This window comes from Thalassophryne amazonica, chromosome 9 (assembly GCF_902500255.1).
Source record: "Thalassophryne amazonica chromosome 9, fThaAma1.1, whole genome shotgun sequence".
In the NCBI taxonomy this organism is placed as follows: Eukaryota; Metazoa; Chordata; class Actinopteri; order Batrachoidiformes; family Batrachoididae; genus Thalassophryne; species Thalassophryne amazonica.
The window spans coordinates 90,989,371-91,014,825 of record NC_047111.1 but is presented as its reverse complement, the minus strand read 5'-3'; the positions used below and the strand labels follow the sequence as shown (position 1 = coordinate 91,014,825).

At 40.9% G+C, this 25,455-nt stretch overlaps 1 protein-coding gene across 1 annotated transcript in view; it reads left to right on the top strand.

Moving 5' to 3' along the window:
• Positions 1-25,041, top strand: part of nufip2 (nuclear FMR1 interacting protein 2) — a 28,185-nt gene extending 3,144 nt beyond the window's left edge. Inside the window, exons 2-4 of the mRNA XM_034178758.1 lie at positions 11,257-12,891; positions 13,081-13,113; positions 19,045-25,041. Of these exons, the coding sequence (XP_034034649.1) occupies positions 11,257-12,891; positions 13,081-13,113; positions 19,045-19,097 (1,721 nt within the window). The 3' untranslated portion in view covers positions 19,098-25,041. The remainder of the gene's footprint in view (positions 1-11,256; positions 12,892-13,080; positions 13,114-19,044) is intronic.
• The last annotated feature ends 414 nt before the right edge of the window (positions 25,042-25,455 follow it).

Here is a 25,455-nt window from a genome sequence, read left to right as displayed (position 1 = left end):
ATGGTTCAGGAAATTAAAACTACCCACCCTGAAAAACACACAATCTCTTCCACAGCTGTAACTAAAATTTTGCTCCCACCCAACCACTTGCCCCAGGTAGAACATAGGGGCATTCCATGTGAGCCTTTGTACCCCATGTGGAAAATGAAACGCCTTGTGCACAGTGAAAACATGGCCCTGGCCTGAATGAAAACATGTAATAAATTCAGAAATTCTTGAGGTGGGCATCATTTTTTGGAGTCCAGCATGGCCTGAGACTTCAACACGGAGGTGCTTTTGCTCCGCTGTTAATAGCTTAGGCACAAATTTCGCCGCCACTCTTTTCATGGCCAAATCTTCTGTCACAGTGGAATGTGCCAAAAAAGTACTGATTTCCACCTCTTCCGCAATTTCTCGGATAGTCACACGACAGTCCGGCATCACCACAGCGTTCACTTTGGAAATGATCTGGTCATTTCGGCATGTTGATGGCCGACCGGAGCGTGGCTTGCTCTCCACTGCTGTGCGGACGCCTTTAAACCGTTTTGTACTGCTCCTTAATCTGTGTGATGCCCATAGCATCGTCACCGAAAGCCGTCTGAATCTTCCAAATGGTTTCCACCTGGCTGTCGCCCAGTTTCTGGCAAAATTTGATGTAGTAGCGCTGCTCCACTCGTTCTTCCATTTTCCTTGCAATGAAAATCCGCCAAGAGCACAACACACATCCTCGCACAAATGCTGCTTGCCAGCAAATGACGCAATCGACAGGCGTGAAAAAGTTCACGCATGCACACAAAGTTTCAAGGTTGCCTCATGCAAGCACACGTGATTCAAATCCATCAGGTTTTTGCAAAAAATAAAAGGGTCGGATACTTTTCTAACAGACCTCGTGTGTGTGTGTGTGTGTATACACTCAACAAAAATATAAACGCAACACTTGGTTTTGCTCCCATTTTGTATGAGATGTACTCAAAGATCTAAAACTTTTTCCACATACACAATATCACCATTTCCCTCAAATATTGTTCACAAACCAGTCTAAATCTGTGATAGTGAGCACTTCTCCTTTGCTGAGATAATCCATCCCACCTCACAGGTGTGCCATACCAAGATGCTGATTAGACACCACGATTAGTGCACAGGTGTGCCTTAGACTGCCCACAATAAAAGGCCACTCTGAAAGGTGCAGTTTTGTTTTATTGAGGGGGGATACCAGTCAGTATCTGGTGTGACCACCATTTGCCTCATGCAGTGCAACAGATCTCCTTCGCATAGAGTTGATCAGGTTGTCAATTGTGGCCTGTGGAATGTTGGTCCACTCCTCTTCAATGGCTGTGCGAGGTTGCTGGATATTGGCAGGAACTGGTACACGCTGTCATATACGCCGGTCCAGAGCATCCCAAACATGCTCAGTGGGTGACATGTCCGGTGAGTATGCCGGCCATGCAAGAACTGGGACATTTTCAGCTTCCAAGAATTGTGTACAGATCCTTGCAACATGGGGCCGTGCATTATTCTGCTGCAACATGAGGTGATGTTCTTGGATGTATGGCACAACAATGGGCCTCAGGATCTCGTCACGGTATCTCTGTGCATTCAAAATGCCATCAATAAAATGCACCTGTATTCTTCGTCCATAACATACGCCTGCCCATACCATAACCCCACCGCCACCATGGGCCACTCGATCCACAACATTGTCATCAGAAAACCGCTCACCCACACGACGCCACACACGCTGTCTGCCATCTGCCCTGGACAGTGTGAACCGGAATTCATCCGTGAAGAGAACATCTCTCCAACATGCCAAATGCCAGCAAATGTGAGCATTTGCCCACTCAACTTGGTTACGACGACGAACTGGAGTCAGGTCGAGACCCCGATGAGGACAACGAGCTTGCAGATGAGCTTCCCTGAGACGGTTTCTGACAGTTTGTGCAGAAATTCTTGGGTTATGCAAACCGATTGTTTCAGCAGCTGTCCGAGTGGCTGGTCTCAGACGATCTTGGAGGTGAACATGCTGGATGTGGAGGTCCTGGGTTGGTGTGGTTACACGTGGTCTGCGGTTGTGAGGCTGGTTGGATGTACTGCCAAATTCTCTGAAACGCCTTTGGAGACTGCTTATGGTAGAGAAATGAACATTCAATACACAAGCAACAGCTCTGGTTGACATTCCTGCTGTCAGCATGCCAATTGCACGCTCCCTCAAATCTTGCGACATCTGTGGCATTGTGCTGTGATAAAACTGCACCTTTCAGAGTGGCCTTTTATTGTGGGCAGTCTAAGGCACACCTGTGCACTAATCATGGTGTCTAATCAGCATCTTGATATGGCACACCTGTGAGGTGGGATGGATTATCTCAGCAAAGAAGTGCTCACTATCACAGATTTAGACTGGTTTGTGAACAATATTTGAGGGAAATGGTGATATTGTGTATGTGGAAAAAGTTTTAGATCTTTGAGTTCATCTCATACAAAATGGGAGCAAAACCAAAAGTGTTGCGTTTATATTTTTGTTGAGTGTGTGTGTATGTGTGTATATATATATGTATGTATGTATGTGTAATTGGTATCGATCTTGGCTCGGTAAGCAACTTTCAATGGACTGGTGTCACATCCAGGGGGAGTCATTAATGTAATGTGATCTTATTAGACATTTAAATCATGCTCTTTAGCCTATTGCAATAGTTACTATATCAGCTTATTACATGTATAAAGATGAACACAATTGTGCTGGCCTTGATATATTGCCCTTTCCATGTGTTTGATTATGTAAGTCACCAACATTTTAGCGAGTTGTACTACTGCTGCCCCCCTTGTCTCCTGTTTTTTGCAAGAGGTGGGGTCGGTCTGCTTGGCCTGCTCTGTGTGGGAGCCACTGCAACAGCAACCAATCCAGTTAAAGCAGCTGCATTATTCCATCCATAATATTTGGAAGAATAAATGGAACTAGCGCATTGACATGGGGATCCACAGGCTGTATATTGAGTAATGTTTAAAAAATAGATAACTGACATTTTTTCAGGGATGGTTATAAAATGTGTAAAGTTTATATAATGAGTTTGGTGTGTGTGATTCCAGAAAATTTGTAGAACCTAATGCCGCATTCACATCTGGCACGACGCGAGCGACAGGTTGCCATGTAATCCCTATGGAAGGAGGCGTTGTGGCGCTACGCAATGGACACGAATGAAGCGCCGTGAGTGAAGCGATTTTGAGCAATTGGCGCGTTTGTGGCACGATATTGCGTCGCGTTGCTCTCCTCCCCAAGTTGAAAAATCTTTTTGTCTTTTTGCGCTGCGATGACCAATCAGGGACTGGATATGTAGTGAAGTGGAGATGTCTGGAGTTTGACTGAGTTGCATGTGAACATGTCCTGTGTCTGGTAGCCAGCCTGTGAGCAGGACTTATGTCCCTTTTGTCCTTTATTTCACAGTTATGACAAAGTTTGGGGGAAGAGCGAGCAGCAGCCCCACAGCAGTGGACAGTTTTTGTTTTTGTTTTTTTACATGCGCGCACGAGTGAATCATCCGTGAAGATTATTTTATTTATTAACTACACAGATGTATAATAAAACAAATGGTGACTGCTTTATAAACACAATTATGACAGAGTTTGGGGAAGAGCGAGGAGCAGCCCCGCAACAGGGGCAGCGGACAGTTTTTTATTGTTTACATGTGCGCACGTGAACGGGACAGGAGGTCCTCAAACTGGGTCCTGCTGAGGCGGAAGCACCGCTGAAAGCGGCCGTCATCCAGACGCAGCTCCTGCAGCAAATAATCATACACCCCGAATTAGGAACGTCTCATGAGGATGTTGTGAACCCAGCGACGGCACCACTGGCGACGTTTGTCAGCTTTCCACAACAATTAAGAGCACAGCAACTCGCTCCGTGTGATAAAGGTCCGTCATGTTAACTTGACTGACAACCGGAGCCGGCGAGCGGAATGGAAGCTCCTCCTATTTGATGACGCACTGGGGTGAATTTGCGCAGCTAAAGCAGAGCAACACATCGGGCGCTACACACACATTATTATTATTATTATTATTATTATTACGTCTGCCAAGGACTAGGGCTGCAGCTATAGAATATTTTTTAAATAGAGTATTCTAGTAATTATTTAATCAAGTGATCTGATAAAAAGTACTTTTGTGTTTTTAAACATCATCAATAGTCCAGGGCTCTCCCTAAACAATGGCACAATGTCGCTGGGCCATCACGTAGATTGCCAAATTTATGGTTTGCCTTTCTGTTTTCCTGGATCTTTCCCGGTGTCAGGAGCTCAGTGCTCCCCTGGCACTGGGCCGAAAGGGCAGGTGGTTGTCCAGTCAGTCAAGCTGCACGTGAGCACAGCCTGTGAAAACCTGGGCTGTGGAGTGTAGCTTTTCCACAAAAGCCACACTGATAAATCCGCTCTGTACCCTATCGACGAAAACTCTGATCAAATCCGAATAAAGGCAGTTTTTGAATAAACTTGATTGATTTAAAGTTCACGTAGAGTGGAGAGCAGCCAGCGGACCAAACTGTGTGTCTTTTAAAAATACACACATATTTGCAAGTAAGTCTATTTCGGATGATCAGCGTGGACCTTCTTTCTCTTAAAATTGTTGGAAAGTTGTAGCCTCTGGTGCTATATTGATTAGCTCTTTAAGAGAAAGAGGATCCACGCTGATCATCTGAAATAGACTTACTGTGCATTTATAAAGTGAAGCAGTGCGTTTGTGTATTTTTAAAAATGAACTGTTTGGTCCACTAGCTGCTGTCTGTTCTCCGTGCACTGTAAGTCAAAGTTTATTCAAAAAACGCCTTTATTTAGATTTGAAACTTTTCAGCACACATTCTCAGCAACAATTCAGTCCATTCAAACAGCTTGGCTTCAGAAACCTCCCTCCTCACTCTGCAGTAAACAAAGCAGAGAGGAAGCAACAGCAGTTGAGGGGTTTCACAATGGCTCCTCTCCAGTTTCGGAAAACATCGCAAGTTGTATCGGCATTTTCCAATACTTAAATTATGTCAGTGTCGATACTGATACAGTGCTGTGTAACTCCACATGTGGTTTAATGTCAGCTAATTTTTTTCAACATTGCTGTCAATAAAATAGATTCCCTGCCTTTTAACAGTGCCAGTAAAACTCAATTTACGACCGTAATCCAGCATGAATATCGGCAAATCATCAGACACAACAGGGGTATTCCTATTCTAATCCAATTCCATTGTTTGCACGGTTTCATTTTCTGTAAGTAATTCAGTCGGCGAATCGCTGTGAAAGGGTGTAGTCGGCTTGTCAAAGCTTACTATCACAATGGCGTCTTCATGCCAAACTGGAAATTCTGTGAGCAACCCACAGATTCCTCCATCTTGTCAGCTGCATTGAGTTAAATCCATCAATCAAGCCAGTTAAATCCACGTATTTTTGGATTGTCGTCGCTGCACTAGTTTCTGTCACTCTTGGGTAGGGCTGCAGCTATCGATTATTTTAGTAATCAAGTATTCTATCGATTACTCTGGCGATTAATCGAGTAATCGGATAAAAAGTACTTTTGCATTTTTAAAAAACATTAATAGTCCAGGGCTCTCTCTAAGCAATGGCACAATGTCGCTGCACCAAAGTGTTGACATTTTGCTGAAATGGCAATGGGATGTGATTTCTGTTTTGTTTTCTCCAACTTGTAAAATTTAACCATTTTTAAGGCTGAATCTCAGTTCTACCCCCCAGCCCTTCTACACCTTCCCCTCCGTTTTACGCGGGCACGAGAGACAGAGGGATGTCTGAATTCTCTTTTTGCAGTGAGGCGGAGGGCTACAAACCCCTCCAAATGGAGTGAATCTGGAAGCACACTCCATTTGGAAGGGTAGGAGGAGCTTATCGCTGTCTCCACAGAAATAAACATGGCACCCAGAGCCGCACAAATGAAAGCGGCTTTCATTACAATTTACGCTGTTTAGAAAGTTATAGCTTGCCAAAAAACTTTACAGGCAATTGCCTATGACTGCAACGTCTATGCTGCTGGATGCATGCTGCGTATATTGTCGTTCTTAAAAGAGACCTGCATTGAAAAAAATGCAGTCAGATTTTTTGAACAAAAAAATGACTTACATTTACACATGAGATCCTTCTGAATGTAGTAAAGTAAATCTGCAAGCCCAGATCTGTCATTCAACGGAGAAATCTTCATTTGAAAATGACAAATTTACAGCAAACATTTAGCCCTCCGCAAATTGTCCCTCTCATCATCGACGCTGCCGAGACGTCACGGACAAGACCCTCTCCCAGCATGCATTGCGCCAGTTGTAATTTGTGGATTTACGTCAGTTAGCATCTGCACCTTTTTCTTGTCTTATATGGAAGGATCTACTTTTTTAAAACTTCATATTGTCTTGCGGCATGTTTGGGGAGTACACATTTCTTTTATTTGTGCTTGAAAATTATTCTGGGGGACTTTTTCATACGCCCGTTTGATTGAGTGGTGTCACAATGAAAATCTGTCTTTCACCTCCGGTACCATCGCGGGATATGGAGGCGAGACCCGCAAAGAATCCCAGTCATTAAAAATATATAAACCTCTCTCAGCGTCCATGGAGCTCTGGGGCTCCGATTGCTGAGGCGTGCGGTGCTGTGGATTTTGCCGCAAGAAGTCTGTCCTTGCAGCAACAGGTGTACCGGCCGCTTCGCATTAAAACAGCGAGCGTAGCGGAGGCAGAGAGCGAGAGAGGAAGAACGGCGCCCGCTGTCTGTCGTTGCTGATCTGAGCACACAGATCTGTATCTCACATTCCTTGCAGCTTACTTTTGGATGTTGAAACGAGGACGTGTATAAGTAACATTACTAACAGATAAAATCAGTTTCAGTGCGGGATCGGAGTGTAGGCGGGAGCGCGTCGTCTTGTCCCTGGCGCCATGGAAATGATACGGCTGTACAAACTGTTTTCACAGAGGGCTAAATTTTAGCTGCAAATTTGTCATTTTTAAACGAAGATTTCTCCGCTGAATTACAAATTTGGGCTTACAGATTTACTTTACTGCATTCACAAGGGTCTTATAAATACATATCAGCTATTTCTTTCTGAAATCTGACAACATTTATTTCAATGCAGGTCTACTTTAAGAATATTGTAACTTTGCTCGTGCGCTGAGGCGTTATAATGCACATACACATGAATGCTATGATAAGACACTTTTCTATCTCAGAATGGAGAAAACTGTGATAAAGGATAAGCACGTTAATTTGCACGTTCATAAATCTTTGGATAATAGCGATCCCTGTTGTTGGATTTCAAGGTCTGTAATGCGTGTGTATTTTGTAAACAAACAGGGAGCCCTGAGCACACTCGTCTCCTAATAAGCTTTCAGGCAGAAAATGAGAAGTTTCACCAGTGGGAGTAAGTTGGAAAATATATATACACACACGTATATGTGTAACACATGACCTGACGTCCTAATAGACTGTTATTTGTCAAGGAAACTTCTAAAGGAAATAGGGCTAGATGCAAGAAATGGGAGAATTTGAAAAAGAAATATAAGGTTAACAGAACTGGATGCAGCCCATAAGATACATACAGGTGCTGATCATATAATTAGAATATCATGAAAAAGTTGATTTATTTCAGTAATTCCATTCAAAAAGTGAAACTTGTATAATGTATACATTCATTCCACACAGACCGATATATTTCACGTGTTTATTTTAACCCTGTGGGGCCGACGCCGTCATATACGACGGCTAAGACCAAGCTTTACTAAATTATAAATAACTTGTGAATGATATGAGATAGAAACTTACTCTTTTTTTTTTTTTTTTTTTTTTGCTGAAAGGTTAACTCCGCGGACTTTCGAGCCAGCCATCGGCCATCTTTGTACTCCTCATAGAAACTGTGATGACGTGCACAATGTGAGTGTCCAATCGGAATTGGTTCACCGTCACATGGTTTTCCAAAATCCAATCGTAGGGCAGATTTACCTCACGTGAAAAGCCAAAGATCGTTTTCAGGAGTGATATGTTACTAGTTGGCCCATTTGAATAGCCCCCTGGGTGCTCCAATGAGTACATACTATTAGTACATACTCAGTGTGCCCTGCGTCATTACGTACAGCGATCAGTGAAAGCAGACGGAGAGCCTCTGATGACAATCTCACGTGCTCAAACAGTGTGTGTAACTATCAGGATTGCTCCACTAGTTTGCATGTGAATGTTACTGGATAACTCTGTTGCTTTCTCTGCGTAAAGCACTGTTTACCATATCAGTGGACAACAAAACGCACAGACCATTTTGTATATATTGTTCAAAATGTGCATTTGTGTTTATTGTTTGAACCTTTTTTATTGTAGAGTTTTCACACAAGACCTCAAATTACCTTTATAAAGTGTCAAAACTGTTGTTTATTATAGTTTGCTGTGTGTTTTGAATAAATGTGTGTGGAAAATTAGTTTTTGCTTTATTTTTTCCTTGCCTATTTTTGATTGTAAACCTTTATTACACTTAAAACACAAACATATATATTCTGAAAGCACAGGTTGTCCTGAAAAAAAGAGATATAAAACTTGATCGTGGGATGCAGGGAGAGCTGTTAACAGCAATAATAAAACATTTATGCCAGGCGAGTGAACTGTCCAAAAAATGCCTTCGGACCCCAGAGGGTTAAATTGGGTGATACCTGCTGGCCAATCTTCAGCATAGCACTTGCATGGAACAATAAATGGCAAGGTGTCATGAAACAGTAAGGCACTGTTATGTATGTTAAATAATGAAGGTTCTATGTGCATCTTGAAATTTCTTACTATATTTTTGTTTATAATATACTTGTTATAATGTGGTTGTGCCATCATAAAATACTGTATGTCATAGAGATATAAATTGAGAAAGTGCAACTAGGGGCTGTTATGAAAATGGGTATACAAAATGATGGGGATTTGGGCACGTCAGAGGTTTTTATTTAAACGCAAGATCATTTCACTGGTGTTAGGCTCCCTTTTCTTTGTTACTCCCTCTCCAGTTTTGGAGAAGACCCTCTCACGCGGTACAGAAGTTGCTGGTATATGAAAATGGATTTTTGTGCAGCTTGTAAAGAGTTGAACAGCAGTTTGGCTTTCCTTCGGGTTATGTAACCTGTTCTGAAATAGTTGTTATAATTTATATATTGTTGTCGCAAGAGGCTGCAATGTATATTGCAATATGAATTTTGGGCCATATCGCCCATTCCCACTTGTCTGCTGTACTAACTTGCTGAAGCTGAGGTTTTCCACCTTTTGGTTCTGGCTGATTGAGTTGTGGACTGGGAGTGGCTGATGGACAGTCTGTAGGTGACGAGCAATAATGGTCTTAACAAGAGAATCAATTACTGGGAGGACATGGCTGACATTGAATGTCCTAAAAATCAGAACCCTCAACTGACTGACTAGCACAGTTGTGATCCACTTCACAGATCCATGTTCTTTACTGTTTGAATGTTTTAGACACTTTGTTTTATGAATACAGGACTTTGAGTGCCTGAATTCCAAGCTGCATCTTCTGTCTTGCGTGATTGATAATTCTTTATTGTACTTCCTGTTTGTCAGCTTTTTGCTGGTATTATGGTCAGAGCAAATGGTCACCCCTCTGAGTCTGGTGTGAAGTCCAAAAAAAAAAAAAACCCTGAAGGTGTTGTTAGTGTGCTTGCTCAGAGGGGTAGATAAGGCTATATATTTTATGAAACACCTTGGGGAAATTATTTTGTGATTTGGTGCTATGTAAATAAATTCAATAAAATAATTTTCTTGAACAATTTGTAGCTACTTCTGTCATCACTTCTTTGTTCCATGCAGTGGAGCAGACAGAAAGGTACCATCTCAAAAAACCACACCCTTAATCATCAGTGCTGCACTGTTTTACACTTAACTCTGTCACACATGCCTGAGGTGCGAGGTTCCGTTGACCATTGTTATTTAGCATCAGTTCTCTGTGTAATTTTCATTTCTATTTAATTCAGTTTTATTTGCCTTTATATAGCGCCAAATCACAACAAAGTTACCTCAAGGCGCTTCACACAAGTAAAGTCTAATGCTGCGTTCACACCCGCTGCGACCAGACGCCACAAATTCGCTTCGGTCACGTGGCGACGGACGCGCCACAATCGCTTCCATTCCGCTCACTGGCTCCGGTTGTCAGTCAAGTTAACATGGCGGATCTTGATCACACGGAGCGAGTTGTTGTGTTCCCAATTCGGAGAGTGTCATCATTTGCTGCAGGAGCTGCAGCTGGATGACGGCTGCTTTCAGCGGTCCTTCCGCCTCTGCAGGACCCAGTCTGAGGACCTCCTGTCCCGTTCACGCGTGCACATGTAAACAATAAAAAAAAAAAAAAAAAAAAAAAAAACTCTGCTGCTTGCTGTGGGGCTGCTCCTCGCTGCAAAAACTCTGTCATAATTGTGTTTAGAAACCAGTCACCAATTGTTTTATTATACATCTGTGTAGTTAGTAAGTAAAATAATCTTCATGGACGATGAACGCGGGCACGTAAAGAAAAAGAAAACTTCGCTCTCTCTGCTGCGGGGCTGCAGTTCGCTCCAAAAACTGTCATAATTGCGAAATAAAGGACAAAAGGGACATAAGTCCTGCTCACAGGCAGGCTACCAGAGACAGGACATGTTGACATCTTCAGTCAAACTCCAGACATCTCCACATCACTACATATTCAGTCCCTGATTGGTCATCGCGGCACGACAAGATGAAAGTTCAGATTTTTCAACTTGGGGAGGAGGGCAACGCGATGTGACGTGACGCAATGTCGCGCCACAAACCTGCCAATCGCTCAAAATTGCTTCACTCGCGTCGCTTCATTCGCGTCCATTGCGTCGCACTGCGTGGTTTGGCGCCAAATCACATCCTTCCATAGGGATTACATGGCAATCTGCCGCTGCTGTCAGTCGCATCACGCCTGGTGTGAACGCGGCATAACCTTACCAACCCCTAGAACAAGCACACAGGTGACAGTGGTAAGGACAAACTCCCTCTGATTTGAGGAAGAAACCTCAACCAGAGCAGGCTCAATGGGGTGACCCTCTGCTTAGGCCATGCTACCGACACAATAGACAATATGGGAAATTTTGGAATATTAATGTATTGAAGCCGCTCCTTCTGTGTTTCCACGATTAGAATGCAGGAACCATGCTAACCAGTTTGCCCTTTGATTTTGGAATGCTAAAGCATTTATTTATTCACTTTTGTAGTTGTAGGATTTTTTGGAAATGTTGAATATGCAGTGATCAGTGCTGTCTGAACTGATTCTGTTTTTTGCTTCCAGGCAATAAAAAAGTAAACCTCGGTGACGAAGAGGGTGAGAAGAAGCTACATCGGTCTGACTTTGGTGGCATGTTGCATTCCTCCAGCACCAATGGAAATAGACACATAATTAATGCAAATGTGAAACCGAAGTCATTGCAAAAGCTCTATATGACTGTTCCAAAGCTGAGTGGCAAAGGTTTGGACCACAAGAAGAATATGGACTTTAAAAATAAGGACAAAGTTGTGGATTTGAACCATTATGAGGGCCAGTCTTTGGATAAAAAAGACTCTGTTTTGCTTCAGAATGGAGTTGTAAACTGTGGTTTAATTACAAATGGATATTCTAGTAAAGACAATGATGGCAGCGGCTCTGAAGCTGGATATACTACTCCGAAGAAACGCAAGGCCAGATGTAACAATGTCAAAAACACTGATAATGTGAGGGGCGGGTTGGCAAAGGAGAAAGACACGCAGCAGGGTAACACTACACAGGAGCCCGGGGTTTTTAATGTTGAAATGGCTGAGAAGGGAACAAGTTACAGACTGGATGGCTTTAGAGCCACCCATAAAGCAGAGGCTCAGCCAGTGCTGCGGCGGGCAGTTGTCTCAGAGGTTTCAGGGAGTGAATCTCAGAAGAAAAACTCTGATGGCAAACCAGTAGGAATTATTGGTAAAAAGACTGAGGAAAGGCACAAAGCCAAACTTTCATCACCTTCAAAGGAGGACTCCTGGACTTTGTTCAAGCCCCCTCCAGTATTTCCTGTCGACAATAGCAGTGCTAAAATAGTTCCCAAGATCAGTTATGCAAGTAAAGTAAAAGAGAACCTCAACAAAGTAGCTCAAGGTGGGGGAGAGGCACTGCCTGCCCCTGTCAGGGTGTCTCAAGTCCCAATATCTGCTATGAAAACCATCACCTCAGCTGGCTTTACTAATGGTCCCGTTTCTGGAAATGGAAATGGTTGCCAATCAGTGGGTACCTTCTTTGCACCTACTGCTTGTAGTATTCAGCCAGCCACATCTATCCCAAGTGGCGAGAATGTAGCATATCCTTCAGACACTAACTGTAGCTCTGCAGCTAGTCCTGTAGATACAGAGGCATATGAACTTAGAAAGTGTACTCTTTTAATTTACCCTTTAAATATGCAACCTGTACTCCCTAGTGCTCGCCATCTTGACCCACTGGCTGCTCAGACAAATCAGAAAGCCTTGGGAGACATTTTCCAGAATCAGTGGGGTCTTTCCTTTATCAATGAGCCCAACCTGGGGCTAGAAGGAGGAGGTGGGCAGGTGGCCACAGATGACAAGACTGAAAACGAGTGTCAGGCTGCTGCAACCAAGCCTAACCTGCTCCCAGAGGTGATCATATTGGGTGAAGGCCCTGAGAAAAGGACTTGTGACAGGGCTGATGCTTGTATGACCACTGAAGGAATAAAGCTGCACTTGTGTGGGCAGGAAAAGGAAAAAGTTGAGGCAAAGAGTACAGGTTGTCCTATGTCTGTTCCTAGTAAAGACAGTGGTGCTAAGCCTGCACAGGGTCAGTTAACCACCTTGTTGTTTGGCTCTTCTAAAGAATATGTTCACTCTGAAATCATTGGCAGAAGGTGTAGCTGGGGATCCTTTGACATGAAAGCTGCTGTCACTTATCACGCTAAAGGTAAGTTGTTTGTTTTTTTAAACTCCGATACTTTTTTTTTTTTTTTTTTGGAAGAAAGTCTTTATTTCGCTTCAATATTTTAACATCACACTGACGATTGGTGAACTCTATTTGTCTGAACAAATCAAAGCACTTTGATTTGTTGGTATCAATATTTAGTAATAACTTCCCCTCATTTCCCTTCAACAGAAATGGAATCCGTTTTCAACTTGCAAAAACAAGGTAAGTAGACAGTCGACCTGAACCTGTGTAATTTTTAGAAATGTCAAGGCAAATCTTGTTTTTTTTTTTTCTCAGCCATTTTTGTGGCTAATATTCGTGACAGGACTGTAGATCCACCTCAGATGTTAATTGTCATATAGCGTATAAGGTACAGTCGGACTAATTGTAATTTATTAAACCTGTTCAGTACTTGTTTGTACTGAACATTAATGGCCGTAAAAATTATGGAAAATATAGCATCACATTTATCAAAAGTGACACTTTCACCAGTGGTCAGCTGATGTAGGTTTTTCGACTGTTATTATTGTTTACATGAATAAAATAGTCAGCTTGGACAGGTACCCTCTAAAGGTACAATTGGACAGTAAATAAATGACTGCATGACACCATTGTTTCTAGTTCAGCAAAATAACTCAGTCAATAAATGTTACCATATTAGAATCTATGTAATCTAAAAAAAAGAGGGCAACCTGTTTCACATCTGATCTACAATGTACCAGATTCATAAAAAGGCAGTTTTGTTTTGCCTTTGTAATAGACGTCTGCCACCTGCTGGATGGATAGTTGAAGGGTGTATTGAGGATTCATTAGCTGTTGCTGTGTTCATCAGTGTGTCCTGGTGACCGCCATAAATTTTGAACTTCTCTTTTTCTTTTCTCCCACCCCAATGTAGCGCTTTCATTCATGGCTTATCTGCGGTGGGCATACTTTAACTGAGTTGTAGGGATGTTTACTTGCCCTAGACTTAGTTTTAGTATAATGCCCATGTGTTGCACATCAGAATGTTCAGAACAGTCTCAGTTTTCTAAAGTTTTGACACGTACTTGTCTAGACTGCTGTTGAGAAATAATTTGGCTCTAAATTAAATGCATTTTTAGAAAATTCTTCAAATCCTATTGAAAATACACCCATATTCATGTAGATGAACTCTTTGTGCTAGAAATGGGTTTATCAAACTCTACCAAGCTAGAAAAATAGTGTTGTAGTTGAAGTAAATTGTAGCTCAGTGTATAATGTCCAAAATTAAAATGTAATTTTTAGAGCTGGGCAGCAATTAAAAAAAGATTTAAATTGCATGATTTCCACAATTAATCGCATTGTTATATGCAAAATCCAAAAATGAAGTCAAAAGTAGTGCATTGCACAGTTTTATTTTATATGTTCTGCCATATGAACAAAAGTGCTATAGCGTTTGTTCTGCAAACACTTAACAGCATTTTGTTTATGCAGTTGCAGGTAACAGGGTTGTCAGCTTGATTTTATTCTCAGTGTAATGGGATGGAAAAATCACCTTAAAAAGCCAGAGGTTCGGGCATGCTTGGGTGTCCCCCCCGAGGCTTTTGCATTATGGGCTTATAAAGGGTCTTCTTTGTTAGTCTAAGTAAATATACCAACATTTGAAGTCCAGATGGAAGAAGAGAACATCTCTGCTTTTCAAAATGATGAAAGTGTTTCCAAAAATGCCACCAATTTAAGGTTGAAGTTGCAGAGGAGACCTTCATCTGGTTATGTGCTGCGAGCCCAGCTCACCTGTCGTCTCTGCAAACTCTTCTAAATAAAACAAAGGTCTTTAAATACTATTTTATTATTTGAAAAAATAAAAGTCCAAGGGTCATTATCATGTTAATCAAGAAATCATCTCACCTGAAACAACAACAGATGAGTTATGGTTTTAATTTACAAAGATTTCTAAATAATCTTTTTTTTTTTAACCTAAAACTATTTTAATTACAAGTTATTTAATGTAAGAAAAAACCATAAGGATTTTCTTGAATAAACTGCTGGGTATAAATTAGCAGTTCTGATGTTCCTGATGCACATCTACACTATTCTGTGCTTTGGTCTGATGCCTTGTTTGTTTCTTTAAAGTAAGGCTGTAACAAACATTAAAAAAAAGATACGGCTTTCCTTCACACAATTTGGTGCTCAAAATGTAGGCAGCAGTGTTTCAGAAGGTTATACATTTAAAAATCTTATGGGGGAAACTGATAGTCTCCCCTATCCTGCAGCACTCGCTGTGAGGAGAACTTTGACGGCTGCAGAGAACTTTTCCCCCAGTGCTTGGCGCAGGGCACACTGGAGGAGAACTTTAGCAGCTTTGGTTCTGTCGACTACTCCATCTGGAAGCACTTTAAAATTAAAATTGCCACGTAAAAGTTTTGTGCCCATCTCCATGTCTACGCAGCAGTCAGCGACAGACTTGCAAAAAAAAAAAAAAAAACTGTTAAAATGGGTTTAAACAAAAATTGTCGGCATTAATGTGTTAACCCTACTAATTTTGTGTACAGAGTAAAAATGCTGTCTAATTATATTGCTAAATCTTTGAGTCATTTAGATAAAATTACACTAAATAAAAACTACATACTTGTAGGGGTCGTGGCCAAGTTGTTAGTGCACTTGGATTCAGTGCAGAAGGTTCCCGGTTCAAACCCTACACCTGCCACATTTCTCCATGTAATGTGAAGTTGTGTCAGGAAGGGCATCTGGTGTAAAAGTTGGGCAAATTCAACATGCAGGTCCACCTTGAATCTGCTGTGGTGACCGAGTGAAAACAAGGGAGCAGTAATGGGAACGCTTTGGTATAATGCCTGCAAATCAGTTTTCTTCTGACAAGTCAGGGGATGGATACATGAACATTTCCAAGTCACTGAATATGTCTTGGACTTTATTTTACATCAATTATGAAGAAATACAAACAGTATGGCACTCTGTGGTAAGTCTGTATGGAGTTGATAGTCAACAACTGTGACTATGCAAGAAGGGGAAGAGTGATGAAAGACACCCAGACAACCCAGAAAAAGTTATAGGCTTCTGTAGCTGTAATTGGAGAAATTGTGCATGTTTTGCATCACCAGTTATACAGCTTCATGATTAAGTGATATAGAGGAGGATTTTCTTTCACCAAATCATCAAATCCAGACTTGCATCTCAAATGTACCGTCCGGCAAATTGTAGCTGAACTTTCAGGTCTTCTTTTTAAGAAACTTGGAATTGCGTGTAGACCTCTGAGACAGGATTATCTCGAGGCACAAATTTGGGGAAGGGTACAGAAATATTTCTGCTGCTTTGAAGGTCCCAATGAGCACAGTGGTGTCCATCATCCGTGAATCGAAGACGTTCGGCTCCACCAGGACTCTTCCTAGAGCTGGCTGCCTGTCTACACTGAGTGAACGGGGGAGAAGGGTCTTAGTCAGGGAGGTGACCAAGAACCCAATGATCCCTCTGTCAGTGCGCCAGCATTCCCCTGTGGAGAGAGGAGAATTTTCCAGAAGGACAAGCATCTCTGCAGCAATGCACCAATCAGGCCTGTATGGTTCAGTGGCCAGACAGAAGCCACTCCTCAGTAAAAGGCACATGACAGCCCATCTGGAGTTCGCCAAAAGGCACCTGAAGGACTCTGACAACGAGAAACAAAATTCTCTGGTCTGATGAGACAAAGATTGAACTCCTCTTTGTGGTCAGCCAGAGCCCAGACCTGAATCTGATTGAACATCTCTGGGGAGATCTGAAAATGGCTGTGCACTGGCACTCCCTGTCCAACCTGATGGAGCTTGAGAGGTACAGCGAAGGGGAATGGGCAAAACTGCTCTAAGATAGGTGTCCCAAGCTTGTGGCATCATATTCAAGAAAACTTGAGGCTGTAATTGCTGCCAAAGGTGCATCAACAAAGTATTAAGCAAAGGGTGTGAATACTTATGTACATGTGATTTCTTAGTTATTTATTTTTAATAATTTTGGCAAAATTTCAAACTTTATTTCATGTTGTCATTATGGGGTGTAGGCATGGGCCGGTATGCGATTTGGACAGTATGATAACCGTGGGCAAAAATGCAGCGGTTTCACAGTAATAGGTATAGCTTTAAAATGCGTTTTAACAACATTATGGCTATTTGCATATGAAGTGATTGAGGCGTACTAATTGACGAGATGTCTACCACTACAAGCACTATACCACTGATAACTTTAGAGAAAATACCAAAATGATAGTCTCTTTTAGATATGTAGCATCTGCCTCATGGGAAACATGACTTAACGTGCTTAGGGAGAAACATGGCTGGAATAATGTCCAAAACTCAGGATGCTCAATATTTGGCCCAGCTTCACCAACAAAGTGCTTGGAATAGATGTGGGTCATTCCATGTCAGTTCATCGAGGGCCTCACGCACTTTGTCTCAGATTTTCTTCCAATTTTAATCAATATTCCCAGACTATTCAGAACAACAAATCTGAAGTTTGAGGCCTGTAGGCCAAGTAGTTTCTGAGATATGGCCAATTTAGTGTGCATGGGGTCTGCCGTTTTTTTTAGGCAAAAATTATGGCAGTCATTTCTGGAGCCATGTTCAAGGTAGAATATCTCAGCAAATAATGGACTTGGAGGCCTGAAATTTTCTGTGGCAGTTGTCATGGACACCCAGACTATAGTCCAACAGACATTGACACTAAACTGTGAAGTTTATGTATGCTCAAACTAAAATATTATATTGACTATTGCGAGCATCCATGTTTGAGACACTGAAACATACCATTACACTCAAAGAAGCCTTTCCATTTCTTGGCTCCTTAATGCCAGCTATACTGGCTATGAAATATGTAAATTTGGCATATCTGTGGTAAACAGTTATTGTGGGAGAAACCTCTGAAATCTGAAAAAAACATTTTGTGGTTGAATTTTATTAGAAGAAAAGCTCATGTGGGCAGTAAATAAAAGTCTGATTCCATTTTGAACGTATTGATATCTACTTTGTGTTATAAATATGGCCTTCTTTATGAAACTCCTTCCTGGTTAATTTAAGCATCCAATTATGGCTAATTTGTGCACCCGTGAATGTATTTCTAGTGGTGAAATGACAATTTCATTTTAATTGTGTGCACACACTGCATTCATATGATTCATGGCACACCCCAGAATGCTTGCACATAGATCTGCCAGGGGGGTTTCCACGGTTACTAGGCTTATAGCCACCTGCATGATGAGCAATGCAGTGAATGAGGTACTGCATGTCTGGACATCTTTAAAGCTGCTGCTGTCAGTCTGGTTGGAGTTGCATTTTGTATCACCAGTTATCCATCTTCATGATGAAGTGGTATAGAGGAGGATTTTCTTAAAAAGAAGACCTGAAAGTTTAGCTACAAATTGCCAGACGGTACATCTGAGATGCAAGCCTAGATTTGATCTGTTTTGGTGAAAGATAATCCTTCTCTGCTCTACTCCACTATGAAGCTAAGAGTAGTGATGCAAAATGCAAAGCTTGCACTGTGCACAATTTCTCCAATCACAGCCACATAAGCCCATAACTTCTCCTGGGTTGTCTTGGTGGCTTTCCTCACTCTAATACTTCTTGCACAGTCACTCAGTTTTTGAGAACTGTCTACTCCATGCAGATTTACCATAAAGTGCCATACTGTTTGTATTTCTTTGTATTTAATGTAAATAAAGTCCAAGACATTCAGTGGCAGCTTTAGGGGCGTTTGGGGCAACGGAACGGAGGACGATTCTCGTTTCTTTCTCGCAACAAGACAGGAGTCCAAGTTAGTCACTTTAATCTGCACAAAAGTGACTCATGATTGACATTTTAATGGCTTTGAGAGTGGTTAAGAAGCGGAGTTGCGGCTTCTGAAGAGGAGCTAAGCAAAGAACCAATGAAGCAGCGGATTGGCATACTGCTTCATTGGTTCAAGGTTCAAAGCAGAGTCGCACTGCAGAAACTGTTGATTACAAACCTGCTGCAGGGTTTGTAATCGACGTAGAGAAATGTTTATTTTCCTGAAAAAAAAAGAAAAAAAAACACCCTCAAAAGACAACGGCAGCTCTGAAGGACCTATAAGGGAATCGTTTAGCAAAAAGACTCTTCATCAGTAGATCGAATCATTTCTTAAATGTTCTTGATCAGCAATCATATATTTCTTTTTCTTTTTTCTTCTCTGCTCCAGATCCAAAAAGAGTTGTGGTTTATGATGAGGCCAAGGATGGACCTGTTCAATGAGGTAGAACAACTACAGTACTTCTTGCTTCTCTTCAGGTGCTGCAGTTATATCTACCTGGAAAACCTGCTCCCTTTGGACAGAAAGTCAAAACTGTGCGAGGACCATCATCTTTGAGTCTGGCTTGACAGGCTTCCCCTCAAAAATTCTAGTGGAGTAATAGACATTTTGAGGGCATCAGACAAACTGACACTGTGGAGAAGTTGATTGGTGCCTCTCCTTCCTCATGAATGGACGTAACATTTTGAGATCCAATGGCCTTGTCTTGTGGCTCTTGGGTGAGATGGGCGGGAGTGGGGAGGGGTGTGAAGATGACGTTCATGAGTTAATCACAAGGAGGTGCTGTGGATTACATCCCCACATCCCCCCTAAAGCCTTTATCCCATTGAACTACTGCAGCAACCATAAATCTAACAATGGGACGCCTGGGTCATTTACTTTCTGCACCCATTTAAACATGTTCACTGTAGATATGTTGGACATTATACTTGCACATTTGTGTGAGAGCTTGAATTCATCATGAAACAAAACAGCTGGAAGAGAGTTTTTGGATGGCTGTTGACCTGTAACAGCCTCATTCACAAAGGGAGACAGTGTCTTAAATTGTTAGTAGAAATCAGACCAGTACTTGTTAAACCTTTGGGATTTTTGGTTTTCTTTTTTAAACCATTGTCTGACGCAAGTGTTAATCTGCACAGCAGTATGGCCAGAGCACAGGTGCCCAATAGAAGGAAAACCACATCCCTTTACTTTAAGTCTGCTCCTGGAGTGCTAAAAAAAAAGAAAAGCTGTAGTCTTTCTGCTTCTTATTTAGGGCAATGTTAAAGCTAAACAGGCAGTTTATTTTCTAAAAAGTTGATCTGAAATTAAGACAAAAGTGGCACCACAGTGAGGTCTTCTGCAATTTGTGCCGTTTGTGTAGCAGCAGGACCCACACTGGGTTCACAGGATAGTTTGACTGCATAATCTGTTTTCGAAAAACTTAAATTCCTCTTGTTGAAATGGGACATGTATTTTCAGCTTGGCTTTATTTTGTGGCTCCATGTTTGCTCTCATCTGTGTTATTGCGTTTTTGTTTGTGTTTACTGGTTACTGGTGGAAATGAGCAAGTCGGGGTCTCTGACACAGTTGCAATACAGATCTCGGGTTTCCAGAGAAGCCACTTTATCAAGCTTAGCTGAAACGTAAAGATGAGAGTTGTGTTAGAATGAAAGTAACCGTTAAATTGTGCATACTAGCGTGCAATAGCGTGTATGTGTGAGAGATTCATGTGGAAGCCTGTTTTCTCCAGGAAAATAGCAGTGACTGCAAAGTTTGGAATGACTGAAGCAAAAGGAAACGTCCACAGTCGGACATGATGAAATGTTTACACGGTATGTCTTGTTTAAAGTCAGATTTTGATATTCATATGTTAGAACTTTTGCTTTCTGTGGAGATTCCTTTTGCATCATTCAATGCTTTTCAGCTCAGTTTGTGCAAAAGCGTCGCAGAAGTTGGTGTGACTTTTGCTCATGTCTAATGTCTGTGTTCAAAATGTTTAAAGTGTGCTGTTCTATTTGTTGCATAAACCCTTCTTGCTAACTTTTTTTTTTTCTTTCCCCCCTTCTTTCTGGTAAGATTTAGTGATCATGTCTCGGGAGCTCAAATTTTCCAGCTGCTAACCAGCTGGCTGTGACATTTTTAATCGGCATCTCCAAGTCAGGATTAGTTTACTCAATGTGACAAACTGTCCAGATTTGTTTTCCTCTATAAGATATGATTTGATTTAATGTGTGGATTAATAGCACTTTATGTAAACTAATTGCTTTTATCTTTTAATTGCTAGAGAGTTCTATATGTACTGACAAGAAATACTCAAAGAATGGCTCTGTGCTGTTACTCTTTAGAAAATAAGTTGAAAAACAGAATTATTAAATGTACTCAGGTAGTGTCAATAAAGCCATGACTTAAGTTAAATATCGTCTTTGCCAAATGGCCCCGCAATGTTCTCAAATTGGAAACAGCTGCTTGATTGGCGATTTGACTGACTTTTGTGGAAAAGTGTCATTTGAACATGCCTTTTTGGGCTTAACACAAATTTTTCCTCTTTCACCTTTTTATAAAGCACATTGCTTCATCCACTGTCTACATCTTTCCTGGCTCTTCATTTTCTCTGTCACGTGTTGATGGTGAAGACTTCTGTATTTTTGTCATCAGTAGAGGTTATTTTGAGGCAATTCCAGTCTGGAGATGAGCTTTCAAGTGCGCTTCTTTGCAGCGTGTCCTGATTAGATAGCATGTGCACAGTTAAGATTGTTTTTTTGTTTTTTTTACGTGGTAAAGTATTCCACGCATAGTCATCACTTTTTACTTCCATGTCAAAAGACGATCGACTCTGGTATTTAACATTTTTGTTTTATCATGAGATGCTTCCCTCTGAATAAGAACAAATGTCTAATGTTTGATGAGGAAGCGAAAAGGGTATTTGAGGGAAAATTGGCTAATTCTCATTTGTAGTAGCACATTAAAATTACAGGACAGGTAAATTTAAATTTTTTTTTTTTACAAACAAGCCTTTGAGTGCTCTAATTATCTCAGACAGTGGCTGTCTAGGACACAAATTCAGTTTTATAAAAGAAGGAAAGAAATGTGTCAAGGTACTAAGAGTAGAAATGTAACACTTTCTTTAAAAAAGAAACTGCGCAGTATATTTTATGCATTTGTGCAATTTGTGATTGCTTACAACAATTTTTTGTGACACTATTAATTTAATATAGGGAATATTTACTGTGTTGTATCTGTGCTAAGAAAACTGACCAGAACTGTCATCTGACACCAAAGCAGGCTTGATAATGAGCCAATTAAATACACAGAACTGGCCGTTATGTCTTCAAACAATTTACACTGCTAATTTTTTTTTTTTTTTTTTTTTTTTTTAAATTAAGTTGGTCACTAGTGTTATTTCTTGGCTATTGATTGTGCTGAAGGGTGGGTGTGTGTATTTTCTTTTTTTTTTAAACTCTTGCTTGCTGCGCTGCTGAGTCAATTCTTGACTTCTTAAAAACACATATGTATAACTGTAAAATTTATATCTGGGAGAAGGCAGTTACCAAAGGTGAGTAGAGCACTCAGGCTTGATTGCCAACAATATTTTAATATCTAATGTAAAATGTTTGATTTCCTTGGCTGTAAATTGAGAAAGCTTGAGAGTTTTAATTTGTTGGGACGTCCTGCAATCCACTGACAGTGAGGTTTGAACTTGGTCAATGCCAAAGTGGTTTAGGCGAGCATGTATTGGTAACATTTCTGGATGTAATGTCAAACGGGGTCAGTAAAAATCAGTGGTGTTGCTGCAGTCTTTTTGAAGGTCCTATATAAAAAGGGAGATCACAATCACCTAACCTCCCACCTCAAGGCTCCTCTTTTCAAGCACTTAATCCAGCAAAAAGGTTATGATGAATATGCATAATACAGATGGAGCTATTAAAATACATAACATGCAAACCTGAGAAAAACAGGTTCTTGGAGCAGACAGTGAATCAGTAACTGTAGAGAAAGAGAAAAGCCTGCTTATGTTTTCAGCCCCTCAGGATGTACAATCATCTCCAGGATGCTGATAGAGGCTTTCAGGTTGTTTTAGTTTGGCCTCGTTGTGGCTGTGTTCTTCCGGTTATATGCAAGTTCCCTGTAAATTTAGAAAAAAAAAACTACAACAAAACTCCAGTTTAATTTTCAGGTGCCTGTATGAAAAATACTTATACAGTGACTTTTTTAAACTGCTTTAACATTTGGAAAGACAGTGAGTGTTATCTCTGTGTGTGTTTGTGTGTGTGTTGTGGATTTAGACAGTCTGGCTTTGAAATGATGCGATCTAAAGCCAAAATAAGTTATAATGGGACAGATGGGAACTGCTTGCTGGAGTTTGTCAAGTTTAATGTCTCAAGTAGCACATAATTTGAACAAATTTAACTATTTTTTAACATGTTTTAAAACTTATATTTTAATCCATAGATGCACAAATAGGATGCGATTTATAACAGTGCATAAACAAATCAAGATTCCCCCCCCCCAAGAACTGACATAGATGTATTATTCCCCTATAATGTTGCTGTTGCCCAGCAAATTTTATACTAAAGCATTTCTTTGTACACAGTTGGGTCTGTAAATATTTGGACACTGAGAGTTGACGTAATTTTGCCTGTGTATACCATCATAATGAAACTGAAATGGTACAAAGGTTTGTAGTGTACACACAGTCAAGGGTTTTAGCAAAAATAAAGTTTTTGGCATTAAGTAGACTTTCATTAAACTGAGTGGCGTTGCAAGGAAATGACTTGAGCCACCCAGACAACCAGGAAGGTTTTGTAGACCTCGGTCTGGAGAAATGCATGATAGTGCTGCTTTTGTTTTTCACTGCTCACAGCCTCGTGGAGTGGCACAAAAGGATTTTAATACAAGAAAACAAATAAATCTAGGTTTGAAGTTCCTGTGTTTTTTACAAACTAGCTGAAATTTCACATTGTTTTAAGGCACTCTTTTTTTCTGTTCTACCATGAAGTTGTACATCTAGTCATGGAACAGTCAAAAGTTGTATTATGCACAGTTTCTCCATTCAGAGCCACAGAAGCCTTTTAACGCCAACAGTTGTTCTGGAGGCTCCCCTCACTAGCCTCCTGCTTCAATGAAATGTTCATGTATCCAACCCCTGACTTGTCCAAAGAAAAGTGGCAGTGAATTAAAAAATAAGTCTTTAGTTTGTCCAGTTACTTATGGGCTCTGAGAAGATGAGCACTGTGTATGCAAATGACCATAATTTTCATATATTTAATGTAATACTTTTGTTGAAACTTTAGAATTAAAGTTAACAGTCCACACTACAGACACTTGTCATTTAAACTCCACTGTGGTGATGTCTTCTATGGACCCACTGATGCCAGTTCATATCCTCCAGAGTCCGTAGAATGAAGCGGATTAGTCTGCAATTCCTCCCTAGATGCCAGCCCAAAACAAGTCAAGACCGGTAACCAGTTACAGCCGGGTGCACTGTGACAATGCATATGTGCAGAAAGTGTCTTGGCCAAACACAGGATCAAACCGTAGCTCGGCTACTATTCCACTGAGCTGCTGTATTGTGATTGTGTACAGAGGCAAAGTTGCAGAAATGATCAGACTAACTACTTATGGGCCTGACTAGTTATGGAGTGTGGAACATTGAAATCAGGAGCTTGTGTTCACACTTGGTTTGTAATGTGGATCATGTTGTAAGGGAGGGAGATTTGCAACATGAGTTAAGAAGCATTGAATTCGCTGTTGCCAAAGCTGACACTACTCTGATAACTCGGATACACAAACGCACATCTTTTCGCTGACAGAAATCACAGCAAAGGTGGCCAATGGTCACTTGAACCAGTTGCAGTGTGAAAAAGGGAGACAAACTAGAGATAGAAATGGTATCCAAAGTGCTGCTGCTTCATCCAGTAATCAGTCATCTGTAACGGGGAATGTTGGACTTGGTGTTTGTGCCACTCTTTCAAACTGATTTTGCTTCAGGTGGAAGTGGATTTTGGGGGGCTCTTTGTTTTACTCAGAGGTGACTACAAGGTGTGAGTGTGACTACGCTGTAGACAAAGGTAACGGTCACATGTTTCTGTACCAACGGTAATGAAGTGCTGAGATTTCAGTGTCTGTCTGAAAATTGCTGTTGTGCTTGTTGATGCTTTTTTTTTTTTTCTCTCTCTCTCGCTCTTTATCACTTTCCTGCCTCTCGCCCCTGAATTCTGAGGCAATAGCATTTTCTCAAATGTCTTACAACTTGACTTTTTTTTTTTTAAGCAAACATTCTCATTTTTATTCTGAATTTAACATGTCACTTTTTTAAGAAAGCATGATACCTGATTCCCAAGGGGGAAAAAATGTAAGCCCTCCAGTGTTCACAATTTAGTTTGAAATAAAAATTTGAATTTTCATGACTTAAGACTCTTTGTGATTTGTTTATTTGCAACATTTCTAATGTTGCACATTTTGTCAGTTCTGTTTTGTCTCATTAGTAAACAAATAATGTTTGAGATCAATGGTACAAATATTTCATGAGGTGAAAGCTGGACCAGCTTTCACCTCATGAACTGTTCGTACCATTGAAAGAATGTAAAATATTCATTTGTTTTATATAATGGCTAAAATAGATCCTTGTCATTTGATATTTTAATTCATAAACAGAAAAGGGCCTTACATTTTGGTGTTCCACTGCTGCTGAAGTTCAACACAAACTATCATCTGAACAGTTCTTCATGCATCCAGACGGATTACAGCGGAGTGGATTTTTTTTTTTGTGTGTTACAAGCACTAGCACCATCAATTAGCTCAATCAAATTGTTCTGTGTG